General features: G+C 25.8%; 3 protein-coding genes across 9 annotated transcripts; 1 reads left to right on the forward strand and 2 right to left on the reverse strand.

The window, feature by feature from the left end:
* Positions 1–1,602: 1,602 nt before the first annotated feature.
* Positions 1,603–12,344, reverse strand: LOC117239562 (DNA (cytosine-5)-methyltransferase 1-like). Of its 3 annotated transcripts, none has more exons than XM_033505237.1 (16): positions 12,278–12,344; positions 10,227–10,730; positions 9,794–10,157; positions 9,387–9,713; positions 9,043–9,195; positions 8,522–8,972; positions 8,243–8,442; positions 6,814–7,231; positions 6,392–6,715; positions 6,119–6,270; positions 5,643–5,977; positions 5,453–5,564; positions 5,216–5,365; positions 4,956–5,122; positions 4,642–4,882; positions 1,603–1,986 (listed from the first exon to the last, which is right to left on the reverse strand). In XM_033505237.1, the coding sequence occupies exons 2-16, from the start codon at positions 10,700–10,702 to the stop codon at positions 1,750–1,752; spliced, it is 4,107 nt and encodes a 1,368-aa protein (XP_033361128.1). In that variant the 5' UTR covers positions 10,703–10,730; positions 12,278–12,344; the 3' UTR covers positions 1,603–1,749. The 3 variants fall into 3 exon arrangements, with proteins under 3 accessions (XP_033361128.1, XP_033361129.1, XP_033361130.1); XM_033505238.1 differs by lacking the exon at positions 12,278–12,344 and adding an exon at positions 12,035–12,064; XM_033505239.1 differs by lacking the exon at positions 12,278–12,344 and having other exon boundaries at positions 1,604–1,986; positions 10,227–10,354; positions 10,426–10,560.
* LOC117239563 (leucine-rich repeat protein 1) lies at positions 12,265–14,398 on the forward strand. The gene is made up of 6 exons (XM_033505240.1): positions 12,265–12,325; positions 12,499–12,645; positions 12,771–12,951; positions 13,081–13,611; positions 13,693–13,988; positions 14,153–14,398. The coding sequence occupies exons 3-6, from the start codon at positions 12,784–12,786 to the stop codon at positions 14,379–14,381; spliced, it is 1,224 nt and encodes a 407-aa protein (XP_033361131.1). The 5' UTR covers positions 12,265–12,325; positions 12,499–12,645; positions 12,771–12,783; the 3' UTR covers positions 14,382–14,398.
* A 2,504-nt stretch (positions 14,399–16,902) lies between these two features.
* Positions 16,903–19,407, reverse strand: LOC117239564. Of its 5 annotated transcripts, XM_033505243.1 has the most exons (6): positions 19,202–19,400; positions 18,009–18,161; positions 17,669–17,758; positions 17,253–17,594; positions 17,099–17,176; positions 17,016–17,025 (listed from the first exon to the last, which is right to left on the reverse strand). In XM_033505243.1, exons 2-6 carry the CDS (start codon positions 18,147–18,149, stop codon positions 17,017–17,019), a joined length of 660 nt encoding a protein of 219 aa, XP_033361134.1. In that variant the 5' UTR covers positions 18,150–18,161; positions 19,202–19,400; the 3' UTR covers position 17,016. The 5 variants fall into 5 exon arrangements, with proteins under 5 accessions (XP_033361132.1, XP_033361133.1, XP_033361136.1 ...); XM_033505241.1 differs by having other exon boundaries at positions 16,903–17,176; XM_033505242.1 differs by lacking the exon at positions 19,202–19,400 and adding an exon at positions 18,312–18,350 and having other exon boundaries at positions 16,903–17,176.
* Positions 19,408–20,211: the final 804 nt, after the last annotated feature.

Raw genomic sequence — 20,211 nt, forward strand, 5'->3', positions numbered from 1 at the left:
TAAGGATAATAAATTAATTTATTTTCTATTTATTTATGATTTCATATAAATATATTCTTTTAATTTTTCATATTCTGTCAAATAAATCAAATTTATATAAAATCAAGTAACTTAATAATAATATGCCTATATTTAATTATAACAGCAGTTAATTTATTTGTTTTATGGGTTATGAGTATATCTAAGTGTATTTACTCTACAATAAATTCAAATGAAAATATAATATGATAAATGTATTTACAAAAATATCTTCTTTGACTATTAAGTGAATTTAAACTATAATATTATATCTTCAATATAAATATTATTGGAAGACTATAATACCTTTAATAAATATATATGTAATAATATACAATTTTTAGTATCCAAATGTATAGCGGATCGAAAATTGAATTTTAGTTCAAAACATTTTTTTGGCAGATTATCGAAAATGTCTAAAAAATAGTGATTAATCTTAGAGAATACACCCTGTATGATTTATGATGGCCTCTAATTATATTTATAAGATTATAAAAAATCATATTTGAGTTAAAATTTTTAATTGAAAAGACAATTTAATTTAAAATATGGATTGAACCTGCTGCAATCTTCGGTTCTCTTTTGTCTATAAGTACATATATATATTAAGATACAAATTAATGATTTAAATCAATCATTAAAGTGAAATATTTCGAAATCTTGGCTATTAGTAAAGCCAAATAGGAAGATAAGTAACATAAAATAATACTATGAACTTTATTCTTGTTCAAAATTATAAATCATTAATTGACAAGATCCGATATTGCTATAACGCACAAATCTTTTTTGCCACCATTATCGTACAATGTATGATGCGTGACTCTATATCAGTATAGATATAGCTACTTCTATTTTGTCTCTGTTTATGTCCTCAAAGTCTTATGGCTTATATTATATCAGACGATGAAAATTTTACTCGCAGTCGAAAGCTGCAAAAAAGATACAAAAATTGTCATAAATATGTACATCGCGATCGGCTGGAAATGTTACAGTTTACAAAACAAAGGAGCAGATGTCACATATGAACATATACCAAAACAGAAAATAGAAGTTCGCAAAAATATCATGAATACTAAAAGTTTGTTTACAAAATCCACTAACATATGTATATACGACTTATTAAATAGAAAAATAACATTAATAAATTGTATGGGTTTTTCAATTTTTTAATCAGAAAAAATAAAATTAAAAAGATGGAAATGAAGCTGCAGAAAAGTTACCTACTCTTCGATTTCAATAATTTCTGGATATGTTGTAAACTTAATATTTTGAATAACTTTTTCTTATACATGTAATCGATGGTCGATCTTATTTTTCAAGATATTTGCAAAATACTCGGTACCACTACAATGAAATCTGCCTCTAGTTTGACATTTGTGGCAACCAATATTGACATACATAATACAGACGCATTATTTATATATATTTATGGATATTTATTTGAGCTTTAAAATACATTATACAAAGATAAAAATTATACATCTTCTCAAAATCATATATAAAAGATACAAATAAGTAGATTGAATAAATATATTTATAAATTATATTTGATATTTATATGAAATTAAAATAAATAATTAGATATAGTAATTTAGAAGTACTTTTACATTATATGAATATCTAATAACTTGTAAATGTTTCAGTTAAGTCACAGTTAAATTCATTTTTTTAATATTCCATGTTTCATTATGTGTTTTCTTCTACGTTTTTATCATGTGTTTTAGATTTAACTCAATGAGATTTTAATTGCAACTCTGTATCAGTTTCAGTTATCACACTTTCATCTCGCATACATTTTCTTAGTTCATGACCAATAGCTACTCCAAGTGGTGGAGGAACCGCATTTCCAATTTGTCGATGTTTATCAAGTATAGTGCCATAAAATCGAAAAGAATCAGGGAATCCTTGAGATCTAGCACATTCGCGTACACTTACTACTCGAGTTTGTACTGGATGTAACACACGACCCTTAAAGATTAAATCGATTATTTACATTAACTGTATATGATTTTAATTAAAATTATGATTCATATTATACCAAGTATAAGTTAATTATATGAATTATATAAAAAGATATGATACATAAAATTAAATATTGAAACATTTTAACCCATTTGCATCCAAGCGCGGATTAATCAACGCGCTGCGACTGTCTTCTATCACCAAGCGCGGAATAATCCACGAGACTGCGACTGCTTTTTATTCCAGTCGCTAAGTATTCTTCAGATGTGGGAGATCACGTTTGACCCGTTTGTGAGCAGCTCGCCTATATCAGTTCATTATTTTCTAAATAAGTCTTACTTTTGTTGTGAAAATCTTTTTAACTGCCACTATGAATAAGTACTGTCAATCTTAATCAAATTTAACAAATTCAAATTTAAAAAATATTTTAATTTTATAATGTAAACTAAAATTTAGTTGCCCTAGTGGATTTTGACGATCTTGATGATTTGGATCAAAGTATAGAAATAGGACATACTCGAAAACGTATCTGTAAGATCTCATCAAGTGAAAACAGCGAAGTTGATCAGTGCGATAGTTTTAGAAATGATGATTACATGTGGAAAGCTGAAAATCATACGCCAATTATACATGATTTTTCAAGTGTGGGTGGTGCAACTGTTAGTACGCAAAACCTGTTAAGAAGGGAAGTTTTTGAATTATTTTTTAACGAAGAATTAGTTACAAAGCTAGTTACAGAAACAAATAAACATGGAGAAACCGATGTAAATTTTATGCCTCTCTCAGAAGATGAACTAAAAGTATTTATTGCTTTAAACATTTTAATGAGTTTAGTTTCTAAACCAAATATTCAGAGTTATTGGACTGTAGATCAAAGCATAGAAACACCATATTTTAAGAATATTATGGGCTGTAAGCGATTTGTTTCTATTGCTAAAAATCTACATTTTTCCAGTAATAATAATTCTAATGATGCACTCACAAAAATCCGAGAAGTTATTCAAATAATAAAAAAAACTTTCATTAGTATGTATGTACCACATAAAAACATTTCGATTGATGAATCATTAATGCAATGTAGAAGCCATTTACATTATATTCAATTTATTCGAACAAAACAAGCAAGATTTGGTGTTAAGTTTTATAAACTGTGTGATTTGAAATCGAAATACATACACAATTTCAATATATATACAGAAAAAGATAAAAGTGATACCGGATCTGCTAGCAGAAATGTTGTGATGAATTTGTTGGAAGAGAGTGAGTTATTGCACAAAGGATATTGTTTATTTATTGATAATTGGTACAGTTCACTGAAATTGTATCGAAAATTACATGACATGAAAACAAACGTATGTGGAACTGCGAGAATTAATAGGAAACAAATGCCTTGAGAACTAAAAGTACACCAATTACAAAGGGGAGAAGCTGTAGTATATTCTACAAGAGATATGGCGGCGATAAAATGGAAGGATAAAAAAGATGTCATTTTACTAACAACTATGCATAGTTTAGAATTTGCTGAAACGAAGAAAACAGACCGATATACCAGACAAAAATGTGTAAAACCAACAGTAGTAATTGATTATTATCAGAATATGGGTGGAGTTGATGTTGACGATCAAATATTAAGTACATTTCATAGTATGCGAAGATGTAAAGAAGTCTATAAGAAAATATTTTTTTACCTCATAGACATGATGTTACTAAACAGTTATGTAATTTTTAAAAATCATAAAAAGGATCGAGCTTTTCATATTGTTAAACAACAATTAGCCGAAGAAATTATTGGCGAATATTTACCAAATATAAAAGTGAGGCATCTACCGATTCAATAACGCGATATACTGGCAGGCATTTTCCTATTCGGATACCTCCAATTCTAGCAAAGGGAAGCAGAACGTCAAAGCGATGTGTTGCATGCTTATCTAAACATACTCGAAGAGAAACGGTCTTCAAATGCCATATTTGCGATGTACCATTATGTATTGACCATTTTAAAGAATTCCATGAGAAATAATATGATCTAATTTCCATTTTAATCTAAATAATTTTTTTTTAAATAAATAATTTTTATTTTTTTCCTTTGTTGTAAAGAATGTAAGATGCTGTGTTTGCGAGGTAACATTATCTACCAATCGTTTTGAACAGTAAATTTTCGATGAATTCCATGAAGAATTCGGATGTCATTTACTGCACCTACGACCGATCGCACGCGGTGATGGGGACCAGTCATCAGTTGAACGCCGCTGATGCCTTCAAATGGCACCTTAAGTAGGGCCATGATGCAAATGGGTTAAAAGCATAGCTTTTTGTATTAACAAAATAATTTTAGTAACTGAGTAAGGAGCTTTATGTATGCATCTTTACTCCAAGCAAAATTAAGAAAAGACTGTAAAAGAACATTTTTTTCAAATGTGCAGATGATCTTATATAAAAAATTGCTCCACAGGATGATAGACCTCGTTAAATAGTATAAAATTTTCCTCTATGACTTTTCTAACTTTATTTGGAATGAAAATATAATCCAGCTTGCCTGGTGTTAGAAATACTGTATATTTTTAATAATAATAATTAAATGTATATAAATATAAAGTATACATATATGTTAAATGTTTTTAATTATTTGATAATTAAATTTAAGATAATAGTTTTGCATACCTGTTTTCCCATAGGTTCAGGATTTGTAACAGTCGTACTAAAAAATCCATTCCATTCTAATCTACCATATAAACCTGCCCAATGATTATGACGATTTCCTGTATGTGGTAAGCACCATGGAATTAAAGTATTAAATTGTTTATCTGTAGGATCACACTGCTTTCCCATACAACAACTACATACTCCACGATATGCTCCTGTAGAACTCTTTCCAACCTTTTTATCATCATGAGTATATTCTCTTAAATAAAAAATTTAATGTATACAATATTTTTAAACATAAGATAAAGTTTGATAAACTATACTTTACTTACAATTTTTTGGAATAAGTACCATCACTTAATCTTACAGTAATATTTGGTAAATCACGCCAATCAGAACCACTAGCGACTGGAATATGAGCTATTCTAGTTTCTACAAGAGGTGCCATTTCTTTACATATGTGATCTCTTAATAATGGTTGATATTGTTTTCCTCTAATCTGAAAAGGTATAAATTTAAAATGTACTATGAATTTGTTGTCTGCAAAGAGTAACTGTTTTATTCTCTTAAAATATTTTTATTTGATTATTACTCTTCTTTGAAAATGTGATATTGCATCGTTTGTATATGACATCTCTTCTTTATTCCAACCATTTTTAATTTCTGGTAAATCAAACAGTGCATCCCTTACACTGATTGTTCTAAATGGTGCTGATTCTGTCCAACTGCAATTTGTGCTATACTGAAATGTTATTTAGTATTTATAGTAATATAGCTTAAATTGTAAATGTCACTTATCTATTGTCTAATAGTACTAAATATTGTTTACCTTTTTATTATCAACTAATACACTTAATTGACAAGCGTGTTTACTAAAAACATGTGTTGGTTCTGGATATTGTGGAAGTATTTGTCCAGGTGCAGCAGCTAGGATTATTATTCTATGTAATATAATAAAATAAAATTCAAAAAATTAGCAACTTTAAACTATTATGAGTTATACTTAAAATTGCAACAACCTTCGTCTTGTCTGAGGGACTCCATAATTTCCAGCTTGAAGGATACCAAAAGTACATTGGTAACCCATACGAACTAGACATCTTAATGTTAATTTTAGAACCATGCTTCTTTTAAAAGATACAAAATTTCGAACATTTTCCATAATAAAAAAATTGGGCCTGTAGTAATCACAATATGATAGATACGAAACAACCAGAGAGTTTTTGAACAAAGAATACTGGCGTGAATTAAAACGATTCATGCCGCTAAAACCTTGACATGGTGGACCACCACACAATAATTCTACTTGTCCTTTCTGAGGAAGTTTTTGACCAATCTCATTTGTTGTTTCGCCCTAAAAATGAAATGTTTAAAAATTATAATTATTATATTACATTATATGTACAGTAAACAAAGATATAATATGACAATTATAAATCATAATATATAATTAATGCACAAATTACAACTTGTATAATTGTACAATACTACTTACATCCATAACCTTTTTTAATAATATATTACAATCATCTGTAAATACTGTTGTATTAGGGTTGTTTAGTCGGTATGCATTAGCAGCTGCTTCTTCTTTTTCTATAGCCCAAAGATTTTCAGCTATTCCAGCTTGATGTAAACCTTCAGATAACCCTTTAAAATAAATTAGTTCAAATTATTCATTTTTTCAATTTACTATGTTAAAATTATATAATAACAATTAATATATAATAAATTGTAGAATTTTGCAAGAATTTTGCAGTAAACTACATACCACCACACCCAGCAAATACATCCAATGTTCTCAATTTTTTTGATATTTTATTATATTCAATAGGTCTACTAACAAATGCTCTTTTTTCACTCTCTTCTGTTTTCTTCCCTTTAAACTTTAGGTTACCTTTACTTTTACCACTTTTACCAATGCTAATAGCGTGATATGGTGGTTCATTAAATGTTTTCTCTTGTGCATTATAAGCTTCATTAAAATAAAATCGATTCGGTCCTTCAGCAGTCCATTCATCAACAGTTTGATTTAAATTTTCAGAGTAAGCAAGATAGCATTTTCCAACAACCTCGATAAATTTGATGTTACAAACTGAAAAATCATTTATTTTACAAAATATTATGTATATATACATACAAAAATTTATATCTATGTGATTTTTATAAGAATATAAAATTTTTGTAATGTACCTTCATCACTCCAATAAACCATATTTAAATCTGCTTGTTCCATTAATGTAACATTTTTGTGTGTATTTTCTGGTCTATATAGCTTATTTACCTTAATCTTAATGTCAGATGGTGCAACTAACATATCATTTTTACTAACATATATTTCATTTATATACCCTATACAAAAAGGATCAGGGGTATCAAAATTTGAACCTTTCACATGATCAGAAGATTTTCTGTAAAATTCGGGGTACATATCTTCATCGACATTCTCCTGTTTTAGTTTTTGAATGTCTTGATGTATAATTTTATATTTGAAATTAAAAGCTTTAGGTTGTAAAAATACTGTTGTTCCAACTCTATAGTCTTCTCCTTTATATTTTACTAAACCATAAATAACTTCCTTAGTACTCTTCTCTTCTATTCGTTCATATACCTTAAAATATAAAAAGTATGAATATTATAAATGTTATTGAAAATAAAGTTTATGTTAAACAAATTGTAAATTTACCTTTTATCATCTTGTATAACATAATGTAACAATAAAAAAAAATAATCTGATATATTGTATGATACTTATTTCATTATAAATTTCTAATATCATATGAGAATATCATATGCACTTAGGACCAAAGGAATGCAGATGATATTTTTGAAGCTTTTGAATTAAGAATGAAAATGACTAGTTAAATCGTTAAATATAATGTTGTAAATAATTTAAATCAACTAATTGAATAAAAGTATCATTTAAGGTCAGAAAAATTTACTGCTAAGCAAATAATATTGAAATAAGTTCTCATAATTCAAATATTTAATAATTCATAAACTAAAAGATGAAATTCAGTAGAAATTTGTGTATATGTTCCTTACTATATATATGTTAAGCATTAAATATAATTTAGTTTTCATAGAGATATTACATGATATTTTTTTAATACATTTGAATTTCAAACTTGATTTCCTCAATATTAGAAAAATGTTACTTGCATCCCTTTGATTTCAAGTACCTCATATATAAATTGTCTCAATATTTAAATAATTCTAATTTTGTGAAAAAATGTGTTTTTCTCAATACCCTATATTGCTCTTTTCATACTGACATAAACTAAATGCAATTGACATAAACTAAACTAAACGTGAATTTGTCTTTAATTTGTTTATATTGATTAGCTTATTTGCTGAAAAATAACATTCACAAAATGATACTTTCATACAGTTTACTTTTTTTATGTTTAAATTATAATTTGACTAGTTTGTATAATGGTATTATCTTACTATATTTTTGATCTAAGCAAGAAGTGTCTATATCTTGAAAAGAAAGAATTTCCGAACGTATGACCTTTTTTTCATCCTTAGAAACAATAGAATACGGTACCAAAGTTTGATCATTTATTTCCTTGTCATCCTGTATAACACAAGTAAAATGAACAGTATTAATTTTACATACCTTTGGCATATTGAATTGTTCCACTTCCCGTAAATGCGCACAAGCAGGACAAAATCGATGTCTATTTTCTTTAGGAAGACATTTTGGATCTGGTAATGGGTCTTCAAATCTGGCTGTTGCAGGTGTATAACGTTTCTGATAGAAGAATGTTTTACCATCTAAGTCTTTTATTTCATTTTCAGAATTTAAATCCATATTACCTATGATTATAGAGTCAAAAACATTTTTTGTTTTGATATTTGTATTAAAAACTTGATCAATGAATGTTAAATATACTACCTAATTCGGCCCAATTTTTCGGTACATTTTTAAAAATAACAGTACATTTAGATCTAACAGATTTAAATGGTACATCATCACAATCATCACTCAAAAACAATTCTATAGGATCTGATGTTTCCCCAAGAATAGTATCATTTCCTCTATGCAACCAATTTGCATGAAATTGTTTTATACCATTTTTATTTTCCCACATGTAAATAACTTTGGCAACATGTGATGGAATTGCTGGATTTCTTGGTTCAACAAGTACATAATCATTTATTTCTATTTTTTCATCACCTACTATAACAGATCTGTAAAAGGTTTTCAGATTATTACTGGCTATTTGATCTCCTATCCATACAATATCTTTTTTAAGTTCTTTAAAAACTTTTCTTCTGCATTCTTCTACTTCAATTCTTAAAGTATCATATTGATCTTCATTTTCTGGATCAGAGTCATCTGCTTCCTGAATAAAGATACAAAATGTTTATTATATTAGATTGTGATTACCACAATTACTTAAATAGTTGTTTTACTTGAATAGCCATATTGGGACATCTTCTTTTAATGCAAGCCTGTTTGCCTCTTCCTGTTCCCCCAAATTTTATCATATCTTTACAAGCATTACAAAGACCACAATCAGGTTGTTGACAATGTTCACATACTCCACATCTTTGTCGTTTAGGTCCCTAATGGTATAAAAAAGAAACAAACCTGAAGTTTATATAAAGTTTATTTGTATTTATCATTTAAAACGTATATGTACTTTATAAAGAGACTTTATATATACAATTAATTGTTTACAATTTACAATTTGTGTACAATTAATAATTATTTGTTATATTAATATACATATTAATTTAGAAAATTGAAAGTTTACCATTGTTATCGTATCATTATGTTTAGTTAACTGATCTGCAAATATATTTTCAAACATATTGTTAACTAATTGTGTAGTAGTTGCTTTAGTCCAAGCAGGTTTCCTAACTTTTTGTTCTCTAAGTCGCATTTGACGAAGGCTTACTCTTTTTCCTAATGTAACACCTGCAAGGTTTGCTAATGCTCGCATGCAAGGACTTGTAATAAGAAGAGTATCTTCTGCTGAAGCAGAATCATCAAATGATAATACTTGATCACATATAAATTGTGCATGTCTTAGTAGAGAATCTTCAGTAAATTTTGTAATACCTTTAGGTGGTACTATTGTCTGTGAAAATGATATAAGTTTAGTATTGTATTATATTAATTATACTATTTATGACTTGTTTAATAATAAATTTAAATTACTTGAAGCTTATTGAGCAGATCCTCATAACTGGGATTAATTTCATCTAAAAGAAACTCGATAATCAATTTACTCATATATATTTTTTCTCTGACAACATCCATAAAAGGGGCATATTCTTCAGATGGATCCATTAGAATATATTCACAAAATGCTGTGTTAAAACCTATAAGAGCTAGTTCTCCTCCATCGAAACCAGATACATACCACTCATTTATAGGACCCATATCTTTTGCTGGCACTCCATTCTCTGGTGATGCATCTTCTTCATAAATAGCTTTTATATATCCAGAAAAGTATAACATTACATTCTTTTCTATAAGTCCAGTGTCAAAAGCACACAAGTGGCCATTTTTATCATAAACACTAAAATTTTGATAGTTTTATCATTTTTTTATAAAATATACATGTTTATAAAAAACAGAAAAATATTACCTGAAATAAGTCAATTTATTTTGAGGGCGTTGATCGCTTTCATGTATAAAAGATTCATTACCATTAAATAAACATAACTTTGGATCAGTTAAAGCAATATCTTCATCTACAGCACCATTTGGATGACCCTGATAAATTTTGATATCATCATTTAATTTCTGACGACAATATTCACATTTACTATGAAATGTATTTGTACTTTTAATTTTAGATGTTGGTAAAATTGTAGTATCTTTAAACTTGACTTTTTTTTCAACATGTTTATCAGAATAGTCCTCATTTGTTCCTGGATAATGGTTTTCTTTATCTTGCTCACTTTTCAAAGATATGTTATTTTCTGTTTTAATGCTTTGTGAATTCTGTAATTCTCTATCGTTATTTGCATCATAACTTATTTGTTTTCCCATAGCAAGTTGTTTATAAAACATGTCAACTATAGATGGTTGATAATTAGATTTGGATGCAACAGACTTCATTGTAACACAATATAAAAAATTTGGTGACCTAGAAATATTTTCACTATTTCATTTCCTGCCTTATGATAATATTATTAATATTAAGTGTTTTAAATTGACAGTCTTAAGTTATTCATAAATATTCTTTCTCTATATAACGAAATATATAAAATCACATAATTTGATGTTAAAAATGTTGCAATGATTACTTTCTTCTATATTATTTGTGTATCAAGCTTCAAAGGTCATTTTAAATTTTTTGAACAGAATATTTTCCACTTTTCTGTTGAAATAAAAAAAAAATCACATATTTAATAAAAAAGAATTAACTAGATATTTATGCTATAAATAACAATGAAATACTTGGTTTTTAAAGTTATTGCAATGATTCAGTCATATTATATGTAAATAGTAAATTCTTAAAATTGAATAAATGGATACCTAATTACATCGTAAGAAAAAAAACATTGAGAAATAGATTCAAGATTAAATCAGTTAATAGATAAGCCAGATTTAAAGAAAAGGCAGAAAGAAATTCAATGAAGCCATTGTTGAAGAAGTGCATAGAGGAAAAGATTAAAAATTAGATGAGAACTAAATAGGAAAAGGAAAGAATAAGATGTATCAATACATGTAAATATAACCAGGTAGGTATAGAAGAACTGAGAAAATGAGGGAAACAGATAAATGAAAAATTAAAGGAAAGAGAGGAAAGTGAAATAGAAATTTACAATAAACAATAAACTACGTTTACATATAAAAATGTTCCATAATATTATATCTAATAAAAGAAATGTACATGAAAGTAATGTTGACTGTAACCAAGCTAGCTAGTCGAAAATCGTTTTTATAATAAATATCGACCTTCCTATGCATAATGCGTAATCATACCAAATAGCTATAAAAAATATACAATTTAAATATCATTTATGACAATATTATCATGGTGTATATATCAATAAATTTTTTAAATATCAATAAATATTGTTTTAATTTCTATAAAAAAATATAATGTTCTATCTAACAACTCACAGTGACCTTCAAAATTTGGCACATAGATGATATAGAAGGAAATCATTATTACATATTTTTTATCGTGTATGTATTCCTTTGTACAATGAATATATTTGAAAAGAATTAATAAAACAAATCTGAAGTTGAAGTATATATGTATACGTATAATACTTACATAATATTATTACTTGGCATTAGATAATTACTTATGTATTTTTATAAAAAATAAAATATGTAATATATATATTTATTTTTAATTGCAATAAATTACATTTGTATATGCACAAATTTATAAATATTTTATAAAAAAAGAATATATGAATACGTACTACTGAATACCTGAATTAATACACACCAGAAATTTACATGAATAAACTTCTCTGTTACTAAAGCCTTTACAGTACATTAATAAATATACAAATACATTTTAATATATAAATTAGTCAATCTCAATTTAAAGTAAAATTAACAATCTGTATTATATAAAATATACTTATATCAATATATATAATTAATTGTATATTTACATATATAATATTAATCTATTCAACGTAATAAATACAATTCTTGTATTCGTTATACCTTTCAAAATCGTTAACGGTTTTCGTCCGTTTATTTTCCCGCCTTCAGGTGCTATTGTTAAAATCTGTTTTTCTTAGTCAACTACAAGATATTTTAATTTATAAATAACTCCTACATTTATTTAAATTAAAAGTGAGTGTACTAATGAATAGTTTTATTATTTATGTTTCTGAAAATACTGAAATTTATATGTACAACAGCTGACATATGAAAATTTATAGGTTAAATAGTTTTTGTTAGTGCCTAGTACTTACATGTATTCAGTTGTTTCTTATTCTACGCGCGAAGAACGATTTGTTTATGTTTTATTGTGAGCTATTAAAAAACATATTGTCACGGTGTATAATTGCAAATATCTAGTTAAACAAGTACGTATTAAATTAATTAAAATATTTAAATTATTAATATTAAAAAATATATGATAATTTTGAAATATTATTAATATTAAATATTTACTGAAATAATAAGATAATTTTTGTATTTTGCTTAACAGTCATCTGTTTAACATGAAACTTCATTGTAACATAAAAGTAAACAATAGATTATTTACAACAAATGTAATAAGAAGAAAGTCATTACGTTCCATAATAGCAATTGGGAGACAAACAGTAAAAAATATGGACATATATCTGCTTTTGCAAACATTACAAAATAAGCATGGTACTAAATACAAGGTAAAATGTCTATATCAATACATTTCATAAATTATAATAATTTATCTGAATATGTGTAAATTATTTAAGAAAATATATATATATTTTTTAGGAAAAAATTGAAAAATTTTATATTTCATTTTCTTTCAGGTTAATAATAATGTAGACAAAATATATATAAAATTTATTAATGAAGGAAAAGCCACAATTAGCTTTATAGAACCACCTCATGATTTAATTATTCAGTCTGATAAAATTCAACTCAAAAGTTTTATTCACATTTTAAAACTTGCAATAATTAAAAAGGTTGATCCATCAGTTCTTGATATTTCAAATTTGAACCCAAAATGTATGAGTTCTGCACCAAAGATTAAAGTAGTGATTAATAAATCTTCTGAATATCCAACTTTAGAAGGTTTTCCAAGAACAACTGAAGAATTATATTTAGTAGGATTAAATAGAAAATCATTCGATAGGCAAATTTTAAGACTCCAAAGCTTAAGAATTTTAAATTTGTCTAACAATCAAATTTCATCTTTACCAAACGAACTTGGCACTTTACAGCATTTACAAGAACTTATTTTATCACAAAACCGGCTTGATAGGGCTTTCAAATGGGTATGGTTAAATCAAGTTGCTATAAGATCTAACTTAAAATTATTGGATATAAGTAATAATTTGGTATGTCCATTTCATATCTTATAAAAATATTTATTATAAGTTTTACTTATATTTCATTATTTAATATATTTTTTAATTCAGTTATACAAATTACCACAACAAATTGGAAAACTTGAGAGTCTTGTTAATTTGAAGGCTAGTCAGAATATGTTATCATTCTTACCACAGAGTCTTGGAAATTTACATAATTTAAAATATTTAGATCTATCAAAAAACAAATTACGTTACTTACCTGGAAGTATAAGGAATTTACATTTGATTACAGTAGACGTATCAAACAATGACTTTTCTTCTGTACATTATGCATTATATTCTAAGTCTAAAATAAATGTGCCAAGTTTAACTGAATGTGCAGCTACGTCATTTCTGAAAACAAGGTTTGTACGATATGTAATTTAAATAGCTATTTTATTTTTGGTTTAATAATTAGTAACAAAAAATGAAGTGAACATGTATATCTATCTTAATTTATGTTTGAATTATGATGATGTAGATATATCAATAGCAGAAATGTTTTAAAAAACATATTTTTTTTATATAGATGTTCATATGATGCAAGCATAATTCCATTTACATTGGTAAAGTATTTAGATGAGGCAAAGTATTGTCTCTGTGGAAATCCATGTTTTCATTATTATCTAAGAAAATTTGTGAGTTTTGATTGCAATATAGCAACAAATATTATAAAGTCAACAGAATCTACTCTACTACCATTTGATTGCTACTTCTGTTCAAGTAAATGTGTATATTATGCAATGTTTTGTAAATAATTTATTATTTTTAAATTGAGCATTAAAAAGATATTTAAAAATATTATTTCAAAAATGTCTGTATCCCTAATTCTTATTTATATTTTTTTTTGTACTTTTACAAATTATGAAGTCATTAATGTATATAAAAGTTACAGTAATAAGGATTTGTGTTACTTCCATTAAATTGTTTTATTTATTACAAAATATGGTTGATTTTATTTCATAATCCTAAGTATATATAAATGAGACCTTTCAGAAGCTAAACTGATTAATTTTTACTTTTGTAAACTTGGTTTCATATTAAAATAACTCATTGCCAATTTTGAGAAATATTTATAACATTAAAACTTTTCTCTACTCTGTGGAAGATGCATCAATGTATAGAAACAATCAATGTGCCCCCTGAATGTAAGTAACGTAATGGCTGTATGCAAAATAAAAAGAAATAAAAATGCATATATAAACATATATGCAAATTTGCATTAATAAAAAAGATTTTAAAAAATGCTAATGGTCTTGAAATTTCATAAAGAAAACTTCGAAAAAAAGTTTGTTTTTCTACCATAAGAATCTTTTTTCGTAAAACTATAAATAAAACAGAGATATTTAGGAGTTCTTGTTCAAGTGTTGCACGCTGTATAATATATTGTACTTTATATATAGTATTATTAACACTTCTCTTTTAATCTATTTGCTTTTAATTTATAATGGTATATAAAACATATCTCTTAAAATTATTTGCATTGTAGAACATATAGAATGTTCATTTTCCACAAATTTATTTAAAAAAAAATTAAACATTATTAGAAGGAAAACTGTTTTTTTACAAATTTAGTTCAATCAGTCCTATCTCAAACGCAAATAATTAATTTTTATACAATTATTCTACAATACTCTAATTTTTTTACCTGTGACATTGCATTTTAGAATTATTAAAACTAGTAATATTATATAATATATATTATATTGTTATTATCATTGTTTATAGTCTATTTTGATATATTAAAACTATATTTTAATAATGTTTTAAATTTAAAAATGTTTTTAAATTGCATAAGGAAATTTAAAGTATATAATTTATACTAGTACAAAAAAATATTTATTACACTTTTAATCAGTAAAAAGATATTATACAAACAATATACAAATTATTTTTATTCTTTATAGCATTTTATAGCTATTATTAATCAATTCATTAAAAGATGAATCTTGTAAAGTCTATTTAGTTATTAGCATAATTATAATATATATTAACAGTAGAAGAAACTCCGTTTATATGGACTCTATTTGTATGAACTAAATTTCTTTAACTTTAATAATACTTAACTTTAATAATAGTTAACTGAGCTTAAAATTAACTGAACTTTAGCTGAACTCCTATTATTTTATTTTATTATTTAGTTACCACCGAGCGTCAATCCACTTATATGAACGTCTAACAATAAGATGTAAACAGTAGGAGTACGCGTTATGTGACCCATTCTCATGTTTCACAGTCGATACAAATTTGTAACATTATTATGTATTATGTATGAACTCCAATTAACTGAACGAAAAATTGTAGGTGGTGGGAAGAAATATGTATGTAGGTGAATCTCTGTTATAGGGTGATTCAATAAGAAGAACTACCTAAAATAACTCGTTACCTATATTTATTATTATTTATCGAAAAACATTTTAAACGAATTATGTTTTAATTTAAAAGTATTCATCAGATTGATACAACACTGTTTTTTTGTATTCTGAGATTATTTTTTTTTAATGCTATTTAAAAAACTATTTAAACAGCTTTTAAATGGCTTCGTATATTTTAATATACATAAACATAAGAAGACTGTTTCGATTCTGTTCTTGTCTCTCATACATTAAATTTGACAAATTGAAGTTATAATATCTACTAACGGTATTCAGCAGAAATAGGTTAATATTTTTTTGTAGAGAATGTCCAGCAGGATCGATTAATGTTGTAGAAAATATACGCTATCATTTAAAAAATTCGAGATCATCTTGACATGTCAAAAAATATAAAATATTAGGAAAGAAATAAGTTCATTGAAATGCAACATAATTCACTTAAGACGTTTCTCGATAAAACCAACAGAGAACAAGTTATTTTATATAGTGTTCCTCATTAATTTACTCCGTATATGAACGACGGTTATATGAATCAACTTGTCCCTTGAAAGGTTCATACATATAAACCGAGTTCTACAGTGTTTAAATACATTTTTAGAAGTAGAAAAAATATGAAGTCAATATACCTATTGCGAAGATATATATAAAAACTATATCATTTAGAACAAAGATACGATTTTTTATCTACATCTCTTAACAAAAATCTTCATTTTAAGATATGAAAAAGTAAAATAATCCATTGTTTGAAAGCTGTATTATTATAATGATACTATCAAATTAAAAAAATTCCAATAAATATAACGTAACTTAATTTTTTTTAATATTCGGAACATAAAATTTATATATAATAAAAAATTAAACTATTTATTTTCGTTAAAAGATATTTTTTAAAAGTAACAGATATTAGTTTTTACTTATTTAAATTATTTTTTGTCCATTTTATGTGGCTTTACAAAATCAAATTCACTATCACTCATATTAATAAAAAATTGTCGTGCTGTAATTGCTTTTTTTTTACCTATGTGTGCTACAGAAAAGTCAATATTTTTATATTTATTTTCATCTATATGACCATGAACTTGTAAAGATTGAACTAATACCTCTGGATCTTCTGGGAATGGAATTAATTTCATACAGTTTTCTTGACTTAAACTACTTGATGAAGGAACATTTTCATTCTATAAAAATACTGTAAATTATCGATTATATCTATGATAAAAATATAAATAACTAGAAATGATTCTGTATACAGACCTGAATGTTGTTTTGTCTTATATTTGTACAATCGTTTGGTATATGTAAATCGTTTATTGATATTGTATGACTTTTTAAAAGCCCTTTTATCACTGCATTTTTATTAAGACCACATTTTTTTAAAGTACTTTCTACATTTTCAATATTGTTTTTATCTTTAGTGCTAGTTTCTAACATGGAAATTCCATTACAAGTTTCCGTAGTTGAATTTTTATAATCACAAGTATCAGACTTTAAATTCTCCTTAAAAGTACAATCTTTGGATTTTAAACTAGCTTTCATTTGTCTAAGTTTCCAATGTTCCTCAAGTTTTTCATTTGAATAGTTAACACCACAATTAGCCTGCAAAACAAAATCTATTTGTATCTCCCATGTATATATCATAAGTTTTAAATTAATATGTATATTATATTTACTTCTATAATGGAGGATGCAATTTCATTTTCATGTATGCTACGCTCTTGAAGCACATCATGTGGGCCATCGTTACAATCGTAATCATACAACTGTAAAGAGTAACATTTTAAATAATTTAAGAATTAAACATAATAAAATATAATTTATAAAATACATTAAAAATAAGATATTTTTCATTTTGTGTTCAGTTCGGTTTAATAATTGGTCAGTAGATTTTCTTAATGCAATAGAATTTTAATTGCTATTATTTTTAGCTATTTAATTACATTATTTTACCAATAAAAATGTGTTTAAAAATAGTGTTTAGTTTGGATATACTGGAACAATATAATTACTAACATTTGCATTCTGTGGAGGTTTGAACTTCTTTAATTTTGGATTTCGTTTAACTGTATTAGATTCTTTTCGACGTACAAATACGACATTTTCATCTGTCTGAGGTATTTGTGTTACTTTTTGAATATCAGCATATAAACTCATTGTAAAAGTAATCTGAAAGTTAAAAAATATGGTTGTTAATAGAAAGTGAATGTAAATAATTGCTTGTGGATCCTGTAAATTCCATAATACATAAATTGTTTTTGTGATCTGCAATTATTATAATTATAATGTATACTAATTAGGAAATTCTTTATATCTTAGTCATATTTGCTACGTACACTGCTATTAAAAATTTTATACATTTATTGTACATACATGTTAGTAACAAATGAAGTTGGTTATAATCCAAAGCAAATAAAAGGATATTTGTATTAAGTATATAAATAAAGTATAATTTGTAAATCACTAAGCAAGTAAGCTGCATGATTTAAAATACAAATAAAAATGGAAATGTGAAATTTAATTTTGTAACAAATTATGAACTTACTGTCTCCCTGTTCTGTACTACTTTTACATTACAAGAACTATTTGTTATTTAGGATTACTTTATTAGTCTTTTATTGTACTTATTATTATATTGATGAGTTAATAGTAGCTATTTTTTATAAATGGTGACATATTACTATTTAATGAAACATACATGAATAGTAATAAAATATATAAATTTAGTTGTTTTGAAGAAATTACATCAATGACTATAAATGAGTGAAATGCAAGGTATTGGACCTAAAATCTTTATTATATTTCATTTAAAGTCAAAGATACAAATTTTTCCAATCTATGAAGGCTTGAAATTTGAATTAATATGCATAACATTCGAAGACACACACATTTATTTCTTGTATATAGCAGTAACTATAAAATTAGATGAAATTAAAAGGGATTCTATAAATCATTTTAAAGACATAAATAATATAGGAATATTTAGTGATTTTAATAAAGAATTTAAAAAATCAAAATGTTTTCCCTTATATATATATTATTATTATTACATTTTATTTTCTTATCTTTTTTCTTATTATATATTACAATTTTCTTTTATACTCACAATTCGCGATAGTTAAGCTCTAATATTCTGAAGCTCTTATACTCATTTTCTTATGAAATATTCTTAAATTTTATTGTTTGTAATATAAAATTAACGTACTTACCCTATCGTATTTTCCTATCACGATTTGAATTAAATAATATCACTTTATCATAGGGTATGAGGTTAAAGCTTGATTGTGATGATAACAACATTGTTTATATACAATTCGTTATATTTTGTATTATGTTTACTAGGAAACATATTTTTGACTGGCTAAGAGATTACAAAACAGACCAATAAAATGGTTGCATGAACAGGGATTAATACATTTTAAAATCTTATTTTTATAACACATGTATATATATACGTATACGTTTATTAATAATAAAGTATACATATTTATTTATTGTTTAACATTAAGTTTCATGTAAATAATAAAAATTATGAATTATAAAACATCAATGTTTCAAAAATAATTTGTAAATAAATTATTTTGTTCATAGATTCGAGTATTAAACAATATAAAAATTATTTTGGTATTTAGGATATATTCACATTTGATCTTATTATCGTTGCGTGACCTTTCCAAAAGTAGGGGAATTTAGTGCGGTTGCAGCTCGTGGAGTGCTAAGCACTCTGCTCGCGTTACAACTTCAAACAATTCCAAAACTAATTCAAATAATAGATTGAGTACTTTAATAAGATTTGCGTTTTAATGAAATTTATTTGACGGTCCTAACAATTCAACGATTCTAATAATTCTCTAATTTTTGGGTCGTAAAGTGGCTCATTTATCCCCTCGGATATGCATGACAATCTACGATTAATTTGTTACCCAATAAGACAAATTCTTACTAACTAATGCTAAGAAGCATTACTTTGTTTGGAGTATACAATATTAGGAAGCGAGTGATTTATGATTTGGCAATGTTCTTTCCCATGGTAACGAAAGTAAATACGAAATTTGAGAGTAATCACAGTTGTTACTGATTAATAATTTTAACATTTAATCAATAAATTTGTTAAATAACTTTTGTTCGTTACTTCGGTTATGCTAGTATACAGTTAAATTCGCGGTGCTAGAATTTACCCTATGATCATACAAAATATTCATGTTAGAGGGAGCCACAG

The sequence above is a fragment of the Bombus vosnesenskii genome, unplaced genomic scaffold (assembly GCF_011952255.1).
Source record: "Bombus vosnesenskii isolate JDL3184/JDL3185 unplaced genomic scaffold, Bvos_JDL3184-5_v1.1 scf7180000014105, whole genome shotgun sequence".
NCBI lineage: Eukaryota > Metazoa > Arthropoda > Insecta > Hymenoptera > Apidae > Bombus > Bombus vosnesenskii.